The sequence below is a fragment of the Teleopsis dalmanni genome, chromosome 2, assembly GCF_002237135.1.
Source record: "Teleopsis dalmanni isolate 2A chromosome 2, ASM223713v2, whole genome shotgun sequence".
Lineage (NCBI taxonomy): Eukaryota > Metazoa > Arthropoda > Insecta > Diptera > Diopsidae > Teleopsis > Teleopsis dalmanni.
The window spans coordinates 188,315,300-188,330,661 of record NC_051847.1 but is presented as its reverse complement, the minus strand read 5'-3'; the positions used below and the strand labels follow the sequence as shown (position 1 = coordinate 188,330,661).

Genomic DNA, 15,362 nt, shown 5'->3' with positions numbered 1-15,362 from the left:
TGAAATATAAGCAGAGTAGGGTAAAGTTTAGTTAGTTTTACACTGAACTAAGAAAAAATTTAAAAAATTCTACAGACTAAACTAAATTTTGATGCTTTTTAATAAAACACCGTAGACCCAAATTTAAAATAGTTTAAATTTAATGCATTAGGTACATTCATAAAAATAGTTTTCCATAATCACTCTACTTTAAGTGTAAGTGCCAATGGATAAGTATTACTTTTTCAAGTCCACCTAACATGGACTTTAATTGCAATTAAATATTTTAAAACAATTTTCATGTAAAATTTTATATAAGATATAAAAAATTTCTTTCAAATACGAGTATATAGTTTTAATTATTCTCCTGTGATCAGCATTTTTAAACATATAAAATAATATATTTCCTTGGCGTTACGAATTTTGACTAAGCGATAAAGTTTACTGTTGAGGATATTAGACTTAAAGACTGGTAGCTGATGTAAAAATTTTTAAATTGTCAAGTCCGATATCTCCAGAGTCAATCTACTATATATTAGCAAATAATGTAGTGGAAAAGTTGTTTGTCTCCAAATATTTCAGTTTTTAAGATATTAGACTTTGAACTTAATTTTAAAAAGTTGACATTTTTAAAGCTCGATATCTTAAGATCCAACCCATTATATATTAGCGCATAATGTAGGTAAAAAGCTATGTGAAGTATTTGTTATTTATTGTGTACATATTATTTATCTACTTCTTTTTTTTGTTAGTCTTTAAGTTAGTTCTAAGATGATGCGACAAAAGGGTTTTTTCCTTTAAAGCATTTTTTAAAATAAAAATAAAATAAACTCTGTGTCGATATATTTTAGTATTTAGGGTATTAAGCTTTGAAGCTAATTTTAAGTTTAGAAAGCTCATTATCTTAAAACCCGATATAACAAAATCTAAGTTACTATGCATCGAAATATAATGTAGTGGGAAAATTTGTTCAAATTATTGAGTAGATTGAAAATAAGTAATAATGTCAGTTTTATACTAATCACTTATAATTTTTAAACCTTTTTTGTAAGCAATTTAATGAAATGCCAATTTGGCCATTAATACTTTGAATTGTCCCTTTGACCTATTTCTTGACCACTGGCATATGCGTTGTATTTCTTAGTAAATATGTACAAAAGTAATGATATAAAATTAATTGAACTACTATATTATTAATGAGCTTTACGTGTACAATATGATACATTTCTGCTTTTAAAGATAGAGTGCAGAGCATGTAGTCATATACTACTATACAGTAAGGATAATGAGATATAATGAAATATAATACCTGCTTTTGAATGCGCTATTATTCCTATTAATGAATGCTTGATAGTCGTTTAGTTCAATCACACTATACAGGGTGAACAGGTAATATTTCTATATACAGACAATATATTTCTGTCATTTTTTTTTTTGGGTTTGCAATATTATATACCAAATACATACAATTTGACATTTGAAATTGTTAGTAAACAATTTTTTAAATGGCAAAAATAATGAATTTATTCGTTTTAATATTGAAAACGAAAATTTTGTTTCAAATACTGGAGTTAGTAATATTTGGAATCTAATTTGTCAACATTTAAGACGATTTCGTAAAAATATTGATGCAGGGTCAAAATCAAGAACAGCCCATTAGAAATGGTTCTCAAAAACTTGGACCACAAATTTAATCAAATACTTAGGAGTTGATATATCCATTAATAAACCATTAATCATTAATGGTTAATAGTTTTTTTAAATTTGGCTTCAATACTTTTGAAATCAGTTTTATTATTTCTTAAAAAAATCTTGGAAGTATTGATATGTGCTCAACAGGCTCTGTAAATAAATAAAATTGTATACTTTTGAGTGAAGAAAATTTAGATGTTGTTCATGAAACATGTTCACATCTATAAATATTAAGAGTTTAGTTTTGTTTATGAACTAAAAATTATATATATTCAATTACCGTCAATAAGGAACATTTCAGGAATATTATCACTGAGTTTTTAAATTATAAATTTGATCAATCCCCGTTAGGCGGTATGAAGTTTATATCAAGGGATTACAAAATGACATACATCTTGTGATATAAATCCATTTTTTGTAAGAACAAAGTATATAATCCTTATTTGAACGTTTCTTATTACATTGCAGTTTGGAGCTATTTAATTATCATTATCGAATATATTTTACAAATATTATTAATTTATAAGCGCTAATTACCCAAAAAGTATTAATCTATGCACTTGGAATTTAAACAGTTTTACTCGTATTCTTGACATAGTCTATTTAACTGCTAAGGAAAAACTTCAATTAGACTTTAATATGACAATATATTACTAGTTGGCAAGTATTTTGTTATAATTTTAATTTTTAATGGAATTTATAATTTTATTTTGAAAATACTAAAAACTACGCTTGTCCTCAATTGAAACCTCATTTATTAGTTTTCGTCATTTGATTTTTAAGAGGAGCTTAGTCATATAATTTTGATGAGGTGTGTGCTATAAAAAGCTAAGGTATTGTTGTCATTCCATGTATAGCATTCTGGTGTATTTTCGGCATCGATTGTTTTACATTGGGTATAATTTTTCAAAATTTACTAATCAATTATTATTACTTAAATAAATATTTCTTAATGTACATATATTTGGCATATGCTGAGTTGTCTTAAATTTTACTGAATTTGAGTTTATTTGCATAAGTGTTGTATCAATTAAAAATGTATTAAATTCCTTGACCTGATTTCGTACTCCTATGTAAATACTCATACTTTTTGAAAATATTTTTGTATAATTGCCTGACATGTAACAGTTTTGCTTAATGGCAGCAATATGGCTGAAGGAACTACTATTCCATATTGTTGGCTTTCTATTGCATGTGTTAAATTGCTTAGCAACCTAAATTCCCTCATTAAAAGTATTTAGAAAGTACACTCGAAATGTTTAAAATCAGAGAACAAATTCAAATAGAAATGAAAAAATACTTGACTAACCATAACTACAAAATCCAACAGAACACACACATAAACATGTGAATTTTACTTGTACGAAAATGCCAAACAGCAGTTGAGGTTTGGAAGCTTGATGAGTATTCCTGGCACAATGTAGCTCGGGACATAGTGGTAGCTTGAAAGAAGTTGTCTAAAATAGAGAGGAGCAACTTTGTTACTAAACAAATATAAATGTTTGATGTTTGCTTAAAAAAAGTATACGTTACGATTTGCATAACTCACAATCAGTCTAGAATTTTGTAGCAAAAGAAGTCGCATAGAGAGAATTTTGTCGCATATGGAAGCCACAAATGGGTTTCTAACATTAATCAGAAACTGCATAAAATTACAAAAAGTTTTTAGCAGCTTGATGACAATTTCTAAGCACTTACTCGTAGGAAAACTAGGAAAACGGGCCACGGGCGGTGAGATTGCTTAAGTAAGATACAAAGCATTTGCAATGAGTTTTAAGATGCATAAATGGCTGAAAAGAATCTCTTTACTCACAGTAAAATGCAAACTTTCTAACAATTTCATAATATTCGTATAAAAAAATGAAAAAAATTAAATTTGTGGATTCACAGTTTACCACAAGTACTTGGGCACGTCTCTCTGCTCTATCCTTTTAACAAAAATATTGTAATAATTTATGTGCCACTAGTGCATGACCGCAAATTCTACGCACAACTTGTATGTATATTTAATATTTTTATATAATTATATATTTTTTATGAGCATAATTTTCGTTCTAAATGTTGCAGAGAAATGAATTTAATTTTATATCTCACAAATTTCGCTTCCAGCTCAAAACTGTATTACTTCCGCTGAGCTGCAGTCTCAGTCAATCTTGTCTTATAAAGCACTTCTAATATTATTTAACTGATAAACCTTACCGCCTGTTGGCTTAAAGGCTTTGCCAGATTATCTTCTAGCATACTTTATACTTTAACATTTTTTGCTCAAATGATTATGGTTTTTGTTTTACAATTTCAACTTTTCATGGAAGTAAACTCATCAGAAATGCATTTACTTGTCGCATCTTTAGCAACTTCCGCCTTATGCAGCCACACTAAACTCTGAACACAATTGGAACGTGTTGCAGCAGACGGCGTGGCATGGATTCATTCCTGCATGCATTCCTACTGCTTCTATGTAACCTATTTTCTTGCAACTTAACGAAAACTTATTTGTTGCTGCTTCAACTATTAATGTGCGGATATTTCAATTTTTTCTTTTATTTTTTTGTTTTTTGTTTTTGGTTGTATAAAATGTGGCAACTCTGAGCTGAGTTAACAACGCACGTTCGACATCTTGAAAATTATTATTTTGCTGATCTGTTGAAGATAAACTGAGATTGTAGTGTTTGTAGTGGGTCCACGCCAGACGCTTTAAGTGTACTTAGCGAAAGTAGTTTCAGGCATTATGCGAAGTTTTACTTCTTCATTAATTTTTTTGCTCGTAATTAGTTGGCAAAACATGTACAAGTGGAAATCTGTGTCTATATTGTAGTTGCCGCTTGGTTTGATTTTGTTAGAGGATTATTACATAGCATCACTTAACACAAATCTTATGATTTGTTTACATTTTACCGCGCATAGCAAAAAATAGTCAGCAACATTCTAGATTATTTATCCAGAAGTGCTGACAAGGCACGAATATACTTATTTATTCAGTTATCTGGTTTATTGTTTGACGAAGCTAACGACTCCTATGGATACGAGTAGAGTAGTGCTCTTTTTGCAGTACTTAATAATTAAAACTAGAAATACAAAAATTAATTATAAATAATAAAAATAAATAATAAAAAATAGTTTTTTGGTCTTCAGACCATATATAATTAAAAAACAGAACTTAAGTTTATAATTTGGTCTAAAACCCAATATAATTTTAATTTTGTAAAAATAATTTTTTTTTGTTAGAATAATAGTTTTCCAATATGTTAAGATGCTATGCTGAATGATCCATTTACTATTATTATTTAAGTACAATGTTAATAACTAAGGACTCACAGTTATGGTATTCTGATACTGGTCCAAAATGGCAGTGTAGAGCAATCGCAATGGGAAAAATCGCTTCTATTCTTCAGGCCGAAGTCCATTCCTTCGAGCTATGTGCGAGAGCGCGCCTACGCAGGGGTACCCAAGGTACCAAAATATGCATTCTTTGAACAGCCGAGCATTCCAATTAGAGATAGTCTGGGAATGTTTTCAATTTCTCAATACTTTAGCATCGAGAAACTAATCTACACTGAACTTCTTAGAGAACACTGTAGACTCAATTACCACATGAAGAATATAGGTGCGGTAGAAAATGATTATTGTCGACTCTGTTATGAGGATAAAGAAACCTCAGAACATGTTTTAAGCAACTATCCATTGGCTGCAAGATGAAAACTTGACTGTATTTGAAGCGGGATCTTAGTCCCAAATCAAATAGGTAAAATAACGTCCACAGCAACTACGAGATTTATAAATAGTCTAGAATGGTTTTAGATGGTCTTGTACGAAGTGCTTCAGTACATGTTTAATTCTTTTTACGCTGACTTATGAATGTTGTATAATATTTAATCAGCCGCAGGATATATAACATTATTTTTGATCTTTGCTTTCTTATATTTAATTCTTGAATATTCCAGTTACTAACTTTATAAATTATCTAATTAGTTAAATTTTGATGAATATTTGTCTTCTATCTATTTATTTCGTTTGTTTGATAAACTTAGTAAATCTGTATGATGGCTGGGTATATTAATTACCATACCATATCGGAGCTTTATTGTAGTATTTTAATCTCAAAATGAAATAAATCAATTTTTAAAAGAAGTTGGCTAGTTCAACATATAGCATTGACACAAACAAGATATAAAGTAGTTTACTGAAACTTGAATAGAAAGACTACATATAATAAACTAAAAGTTGGTAAGTGGTAAATGACTGGTTGGTAAATGACTGAAATATTGGAATAATTCATGTTTCAGTATTTAATTCGGTATTTTTTTGTCAAAATTTACTGTCTTTATTGTACAGTCGCCGAAGTACCATATATATGCCAAAGAGCCTTATTGTAATATCTAAAAAGTTATATATGCTTTTGGCACCGAAAATTTTCAATTAAATTAATTAATTTTATTATATGTGGTATCTCATGTGGTGTCAGTTACTTGGTTAAACCGTTTTAAAGATATTGAAGGGTTTTTGATTGAATATTCGCATACACGTCTTTTTCAAAGGAAGTAACTTACAAAGTGGTCTATATAAATTATAATATAATAATGAAATTTAACATTTGGTATTAAATCTTAACTGATTTGCAAATTTAAATACTTATACTAACACTTTGTAATTTAAACTGTCATGTTTGTCATTTCAGTTGTCAATTATCATTGCAAAATAAAAATTTTTGACAGTTAAAATTACAAACAAAACTGTTGTGTCAATCCAGTATATGAGAACTAATTTTATTAATCATGGTTATATTCTGCATTACATTTTAGCTATCTTGTATACAATTGTGGAGAATGATATTAAAATATTTCTAAGTCGTTGTCTCCAAAATTTTAAATCTTTTCCTATTGTTTTTATTGCTAGTGAATTCTAATTGACTCTTTCTTCTGTACCGTCTGCTTTTAAGAGTACATTACATTAGCTTGTTATATATTCCTACTTAATTTCAGTTGACAAATTTAGTTTAAATGTTTAAAATATGTAAAATGCAAAATTATTCATGAGCGTTTATAAGTGACTGCTATCTGAGATTCTCTGTCTGTCCACACTTCCGCCTTTCCTTCCAACCATACAACTACTTAACATATGTAGGTGCCAACAGCGCAACGACCACACAAGCAAAATTTAGTTAACTTGCTTGCATAGTCGCGACTAATTGCTTATCGTAGTGCTGGTAGCTAGCACATATACGCCGTCTTCCTGCACTGCAAGTTGAGGCATAATGGATGAATTAAATATGTGCAACAAAAAGTACACAATTAAACTAAGAACGTCACAGGTGTTGTTTAATTTAATGATTGTTTCTCTCCGTTGCTGTGTTCTTGTGTGTGTAAGAGTGTCGACTGCAGTTGCATTTATTTGTCTGAGCACACAATCGAGACACATTAAAGTGGCAACTCCACATTAATTACCGGGAAATATTAACACTTTCGCAACAATTGTGCAATTTCATAGACGTTTCAAGTTCAATTTAAATTTTAGAAATTATATGAAATTATTTGTTGTAGAATTAAACAAGATGCAATTAAAGTATCTTTGAAATATAAACTAAGTATCTTAATACAGTTAATTGAAAATGTATTGGTGTTCGCATTTCTACGACGCTTTAAAATATGCAATCGTAAATTTTGCAACTTTGTTTCAAAATTTTTAATTTTCACATGTATGTGCACTAATTTTATGGGTTCCTTGCAGGAAGGCAAACGTGGATATTTGGAAGGATTAGCTGCACACTACAGCAAACAAATAAATATGCCATATGAAGATGTGCTGGATTCAATAGAGGAAGTTCGGGTATCGAAATGGAAGGAACGTCATATGCGCATTTCAACCGGACATACGTTAAGCAGACGAAGTGGTGGTGGTGGAGGTGGTGGTGGTGGTGTTGGTGGCAGTGTTGGAGTTGGAGTTGGTTTGAGTGGAGGTGTTGGCATTATTGGCGGAAATATTGTAAATCAATCAATTTTACCAACCAGTCATAGTCAACCGCTGTATGTGCCTGGAAAATATTTGGTAAGCGGCTGATGGACAGCAGACATGTAATGCTGAAATAGTGCGGTAGTGGTTAACAAAATTTGGTTATACCACACATGTGGCAATGCAATTGACAAACGGAGTAATAGAAATTTAATATTTAAATAGCAATTTGATGGTTTTAAATTTTAACGGTTTTAGTTTGATTTTGTGATTGGCAGTTGTGGTCATACACGTTTATATTCTTATTTATTGAAAATTTGTGTTAAGTTTTATTTTTTATATTTTATCTTTTAGCCTTCGAGTTGCCTCTCGAATCGTGAAGAAAATGAAATCTACAGCTACACCCAAAATGATTTGGCAACACGCATGGCTAGAACGGGTATTGATTCGAAATCGGCTGTAAATCTAAATGGCATGCAACATAGCTATCCAGGCGCCAGAACGAATTTCTTTTATGATTTTTCCGCAACAGGTAAGTGCCGTTCAAGATGTTTCTCTACTGCATAATGTGGCTATTAAATTGAAAGAGACGAACTTTATAGCTAAAGTTGTAAAATTTCGGTCTTTACTATTGGCGTTTTCTTTATATACTTTCAGAGGGTCGCAATAAAAATAAGAGACGCACGGTATTTGCACGTTTCCTGAATGGTCTGCGTCAGAATGGTGATGAATTCGGTCCAACGGAAGGAATGCAATTAAAAGTAAGTGACTATTCTGTAAGCGAAATAAGTAGTTTTATGAAGAGTACTAAAATAGTAATTACATGTTTGTTACGTGTTGTCCCACTTAATTAAGTAAATTAATAAAATTATGAAATAAATCTGAGAAAATTATTTGGGAGATATATATATTGAATTGAAATATTATATTTAATATTGCAACATTGATCAAATGTATATATATTCGAAGACATTCTCAGTTCTTGTCGTTTTTAGCAAACATAGTTTCCATCTTGGAAAAGGTATTACTACGAGTATTTGTAGTTCTTTATATTTTATTTTCATCCTAGTGCTGGAAAATTAGTTTTTAATGTAGTAGTTGTTTAATATCTTGACATCCACAACTCATCAAAGTTTTAATTAGTTAGTCCTAAGTACACAGTTTGTAATATGACGACTTCTAATTTCAACAATAAATGTAAAATCATTAATCAAATTTTTTTTTGGGAAGGATATGAGGTCTTAGTGACTTTTTCTATTTGACTCTGAGAATTTCAACTGTTTTCAACATACCCTTTACCCTTTTTTTTGGGAAGGATATGAGGTCTTAGTGACTTTTTCTATTTGACTCTGAGAATTTTAACTGTTTTCAACATACCCTTTCGCTCCTTATCGTATCCACGCTGAATACAGAATTTTCAATAAAGTGCAGTTCTTAATATTTTAATGTATAGTATAAAAATTGTAAGTGAATAATGAAAACTGAAGAGCATTTGATAGTAATATAGGACTGGCAAATATATTTTTAATATAAATACATTACTGAAATTGTTTGCGGCCTTCCTTCTATCTTATAGCAGTTGCTTAATGTCTTGGCATCTATGGCATCTTCAAAGTTTTAATTAGCCAGTACTAAGAACATTGCTTCTAATGCTGAAGGTACTTAAACATCTTAATTATACGGAAAGTAACTAGAATTTTAATATGCATATACAGTTCTTTATATAAAATACATACTTCTGATTTATTACTTGTTATTTTTTTTATTTAAATTATTCGGACAAAACTAAAGGGAGAGCATTATTTTGAATTTTCATTTTTCAATTTCGGAGGCTTCGTTTACTATCCGATTAATGGCATTCTCCGGATAACAGTATAAAAAAAATGATTGATTTGGGCGTATAAGCGAGTTATTTGGCAGAATTATTTAATGTATAAATTATTAAATGTACAATAAAAGGAAAACATTTTATTGACTTGGAAGCCTACCAAATTTCCTACACCATTATTCTAATAAGCGTCATGAATTTTTGACAGTACAGTATAGTCAGGATCTTCTTCTTTGGTAATAAATGGTTTCAAAGCAAATAGACAGGATTAAAGAGTCCTGTGTATTTTGGATTGCTCTTTGTATAGCAATTCTTCTGTTGTATGCTGTCCAATTAGTTAATGTTTTAAAAAAATATGTGGAATACTAGAATATGTGGAATTATATTATCATACCTTCTGCTCAAAAAGTATTTGGTTGTTTGTTAACTACTCTTTAAATAATTGACCATTTTCAAAAAGTTTTTTTTTGTTATGTTTCTTGACATATAGTACAAATTTGAGCGCCATCTATCAATTAGTTTGTTTACAGCAGCTGTTAATGTAAGACTACCTCAAATGCATTTAGCAATTTTTACTATGGAAAAATCTTGTTGTACGCGATTTTTTGACCAAACACGGCACCACTGTCATCGCTAAGGCACCATATTCGACAGATCTGGATCCTTGCGACTTTTTCCTGTTCCCGAAACTCAAATTGCCCCTTCGTGGTAAGCGTTTTGAGTCGTTTGAATCGGTAAAAGAGAATTCGCTGAAGGAACTAAAAGCCATACATTCATCGGCCTACGAAAAGTGTATGGAAGATTGGGTTAAGCGTTGGCCTATGTGTATCGCTTCAGAAGGAGCATATTTTGAAGGATATAAAATAAATTTGGAATAAAAATTAAATTTGTGTGTTTTATTTACAAAATCCGAGTAATTTTTGAGCAGAAGGTATACTATAATATATAATAATATAATATATAACAAAATATATGTATATAATAATATAATATATAATAAAATGTAACTACTCCATATCATATTTAAATTTAAATATTTCGGTCTACAGCTTGAATAAATATTGGTTGAAATAGAGAAATAGAGACCAAGTGTGCCTAACAGTTTTACTGATAACATATTAAATCTTTACCACATTAAACGAAATTTTTCACATGAGTATCTCTACCCCTTCTTTTATTGTTGATAATATTTTTATCCTCTCTATGAAAAAATTGAATTTTTTATATCAGATTTCGCCAAAAGTCATAAATTTTTGATTCATATCCTTTGTTTCACTATTTTTATCACATGTATTTTTATTGTTGCTGCTGCTGTTGTTTTGGTATTAACTCTAAAAGGACTCTAACCCAAAGTTTGAATGTCAATGATTTTCATTTACCTGTGCTTTTGTTGTCGCCTGAACCGTATCCGGCGATTTGTGTTCATTTGCACCTTTTTCATTTGCTTTGCGGTTTTTTCGGTAGAAGTCCTTCCTATTTTTTTTCTACTCTTTTGGTGTGCTTTTGCGGTTGTCCATTTTCTTTCTCTTATTGCTAACAGAGAAAGTATTTCTCTTGTGGGCGCAAATTATTGCTACGTTGTTGTTTCGCAAGGATATACGCTGATATGGCAAGCTTATGAGCATAACAAGTCATGTGCTTTAGCTGACAATGTTGTTGTACGACCATGGCTTGAGGATTTCAGCTCTGATTGTGTTGTTGTTATTATTTCAGGCGTAAAGTGTTTTGTTAAAGTTTTGATACTCCTTTCTGAGATTTTTTTATAATTTGTTTTTCTTTGCGAAATTTTTAAATAGGTTTGTGCACATTGGGTACTGATTGGATGGTAGTACAAATATGAATGCTATGATTTTGTTTGGGCTATATCTGTTGTTTTTTCAACACTTTTTTTGAAAATGTCCTTCTTCGTTTATATTGTGACTGTTCATTTAATATTTAAGCGCAATTTGCGCTTCAGCTACTTTTTATTGCTCCTCCTTTGACTATTTCGGTTCTTTCAGTTCTGGGTGCGCACCTCATTGCTGTTGGCATATTTGTTTGTTTTTTGACATGTTGTCCCGGCTCATCCTCATTTTTGTCCTTATCGTTGTATCAGTATTTGTATTTATACTTTGTTTTGTGGTCAATTTTTTTAAATGACTTCAACTGAGCGAATGAGTACCGGAAAGTGCCGTTTCAAGTACTGCCAACTAATTTATATATAAAAAAATTTTTTTTTTTTGTTTGTGCATTATAAACTTTTTGACTTTTACCTACTCTTACTCGTACTTCATTTTTGATGTCCTCTTATTCCTACTCGTTTTTAAGCAATTTCATTTCAGCAGTCACTTGGTCCTTTGACAGAACTTTGTGCAAATTTTCTTTTCTTTTTGGTTTCTGTATTGATGTCGCTGTTGCTGATACAGAGATTTTGTTGCTCCTAGTCGATGCAGTGTTGTTTTAACGGTGACAGCCTGTAAAATTTTTTTCGGTTCAAGAAGGAAACGCTTAAATGGCATGGAATTTGCTCATTATGCGGTCTGCTGCGGAAATGTTTCTACGGGGAAATCTCGCTTTTCATTATTTTTGGCTGTTATTGTAGGAACAAATTATTATTTGAGAATGTAGTACATTTACACAAACATAAATAGAATATAAGTTTGTTTTTTAATTTGATGATATTTGTTTAGGATATGAGAAGCTTTTTACTTTTTATTGTTCCTCTTATGGTTTTTGTTACAGGTGTTAGGAGCATAACTTCTTGCTCTTTTATTATAATTCGAATGAAGTCTGTCTACTTAGTGCCATTATGCATTTTGAATATTTTTCAACTTTGATAATTTGCTTAAGCCCTATAATTATGGAGGCTGTAGAAGAAAAAATATTTCATGTTATGTACATATACATATAATACATATTATATATTATATGTTATATATATAACAAGTCTGTTCTTCCTCTTAGTTTTCAGGCCCCAAATATGGCACCTAGGAAATCAATTAGCTGGTTAGTTATTCTGTATTAAATACTGTGTTAAATGATAGTAGACAATATGACTGTTTGGGGAATTTTGGTCATGAAAACACCTACCTAACATTGTATAAGTGACATTATCAAAGATTAAATAATTAAAAGACATGAAACCGTCAAGTTCAGCCACCATACACCAAAGCTTATGGTAGCTGTGCATATGTACTACAGTGATATATTTCATTCACATTCTTTAACTATTAATGTAATAGATAAGATAAGTATAAAATTGTTTAATTCATTGTTAAAGGAGTTATAGGTAATTTAATTCACCCAGCAAATATTGTCAGCTGTTTTTTGCGTTAAGGTTCCATTGATATATTAAATATTTGGGGTGTAGAGTTTCAAATTATAAAAAATCATAATTGTATAAATTAATTATAGGCACTTTATACCTATAATGTTTAGAAGATAAGATAGACTGAAATTTTGCTGAGCGTTTCACAAAATCAGCTGATGTCGATGTCTATTAGTCCCGTTTTAAAAATTGGTAGTAATTACTATTTACTACGTTCTCTTAAAAAACCCTTTACTAATCTGTGCCAATTCTTCTACTCCTAAAAACACAATAGTCATTGACTCAAATGAGCTTTTTGGATTACTTTAAGACTTTTCAAACAAGGAATAGGGAATATTTTAAATATCTTTATATGTAGAATATATATTCATTAATATTATATATTTATATATAGTACACAGTCTAACAAGTAGATATTATCCCATTATCCTATTAAACGCAAAAGCTTTTCAGAGAATGTACACTAACACGATGCTGTTCAATGGATTTTGGGCTTTTGGTAAGAAGCCTGTACTTATTCGTAGACTGCTGATAAACTAAATGGAAACTGATGCCTAGTGTCTAAGTATATTTTTAATAAAAATTTTATTATTATTCTTTTATTAACAAAGAAACTACCTTTGGTGTAGTATTCCATAAGGAAATAATTTTTAAACTTTGGTCAGAAGTATGTCTTTATATAAGAAATAATGCTAGTTGGCATTTGAATTATCAGCTTTTCGAGAGCCATTGTATTGTTAGAACTGTCTATTAAAGGAAGGTTTTGCATTGTAATAATATTAATATTAGTTAGAATTTTTAAGGAAATTATTGGTAATTGATCCTGAAAGTTACTGATAATAATTTGTATATTAGTAAATTATTAATAGAAACTAATAATAATTAATAATGAAATTAGAATAATAATGAAGGTACTTATTACTTAATTTTATCCATGTTGACTAAGTGATATATGTCTTTTTTTCATGTTTTCCTATCCAAACATAAATTCCATTTATCCAACATTTGTTGTGGTCTTAATTCTAGAGTTTCAAAACAATTTATATGTATTTATTAGTGTGTTGTTCATGCCAAGTAACTTGTTATGGGTTTTTGTTCAAATTATATTGTTACTTTGAATAATTATCAATTTATTTTCCATGGTCTAAAATTAAACTAAAGTTAAAATAAATTTCTAGTTCTCTAATAAAAGAATTGATAAGCAAACTATTATAATTATTTTACTTAAGCCTATTAAATAATTGTGTAACAGTCAGTGGCGGTCTAGGCGTCAGCGATGTCGGTGACCGCCGACGGCCTCGTGATCACAGGGGCCTCGCAAAAAGTAATGGACTGTGATTCTAAGCACTTAATAAATATTTTAAGCAATTTGGTTTGATAATGGCTTTAACCATATTCGAAGTATTTCCGAATGTTTATATAGGAACCAGATTCATGTTCACAGTTCCAGTCAGTATAGCTTCGACATAAAGAAGCTTCTCCAAGTTAAAATTGATTAAGACGTACTAGAAAAGTATGATGATCCAAGAGAGACTATCTCCATTGGAAATTCTATAAACTGAAGCGAAAATAGCAGCTGGCGTAAATTATGATATAATTTAAAAAAAAATTGAGTGAGACTAAAAGTAGGAAAATTCATTTAATTTGTGTTTATTTTAATTTGATTAGCAATAAAACATTCAATCATGCTTTGTTGTACATATTAGTGAATGTAACTTATTTACTTTTACAACTGGGTTATAAAGGGTGCCCAGCAATTCTGATGTCGCCGACGTCCAGAGTTGGTCTAGCTCCGCCACTGGTAACAGTACACAACTCATTGAGTTTAACACAATATTGACTTATTATATACACTATTACATCTATTTTATATATTTAATTTATTTGTATTATATTTAAATCTTTTTTCATGATTTTTTTGCAGACCTCTGAAAAATTGAAGAGTTGTGGTACAATGAAACGCGTGGAGCCGCATCAAAATTTTGAAGAGACAATACAACGCGTAACTATAAAAATTTTAATTTAAATTTTAATTAAAAACAATTTAAAATAATATAAAAATAATTGTATTTACACACATACTTGCAGTTGAAAACACAGAAGGCAGCACGTAAAAAAGCAAGCAACACATGAAAAGGCATACATGATCGCAACAAGATGTTTCACACACGATTTGCCGAAATGGCCGCTGACATACACAAAGCATCCTTAGGATTTAACCAATATAAAGACAATGCCAAAGCGAAGATGAAAATGAAAAAATATACGCAGAAGAAAAATTTCCACTCCAACGACACAGAAGAGTTCCAACAATAAAAATTACTGCAATTGAACACAACAACTGAGCAATCAAGTTAATGCCACGAACTAACAAGAACATGCACAGAGCATCAAACATAATTAAAAAAAAACTACACAATGCAATAAACAAATATATATTTAATGAAATAAATGAAAATTATGTACAGAACAGCATGCCTCTATGTTTATTGCTCCTAATACTCCTAAGTTGCTTTGCTTTAGTGAAGAACAGTAAGTAAATAAATGAAAGAAAATTATATAAAATATGTATCTATTCGAAAAAAAATAAATATAATTTTTTAAAATTAC

The 15,362-nt window shown here is 30.1% G+C and overlaps 1 protein-coding gene across 1 annotated transcript in view; it reads left to right on the top strand.

Moving 5' to 3' along the window:
* LOC119682167 overlaps nt 1-14,885 on the top strand; it is a 28,306-nt gene extending 13,421 nt beyond the window's left edge. Inside the window, exons 3-7 of the mRNA XM_038095530.1 lie at nt 7,396-7,713; nt 7,972-8,149; nt 8,275-8,378; nt 14,677-14,754; nt 14,841-14,885. Coding sequence (XP_037951458.1) covers nt 7,396-7,713; nt 7,972-8,149; nt 8,275-8,378; nt 14,677-14,754; nt 14,841-14,885 — 723 coding nt within the window. The remainder of the gene's footprint in view (nt 1-7,395; nt 7,714-7,971; nt 8,150-8,274; nt 8,379-14,676; nt 14,755-14,840) is intronic.
* The last annotated feature ends 477 nt before the right edge of the window (nt 14,886-15,362 follow it).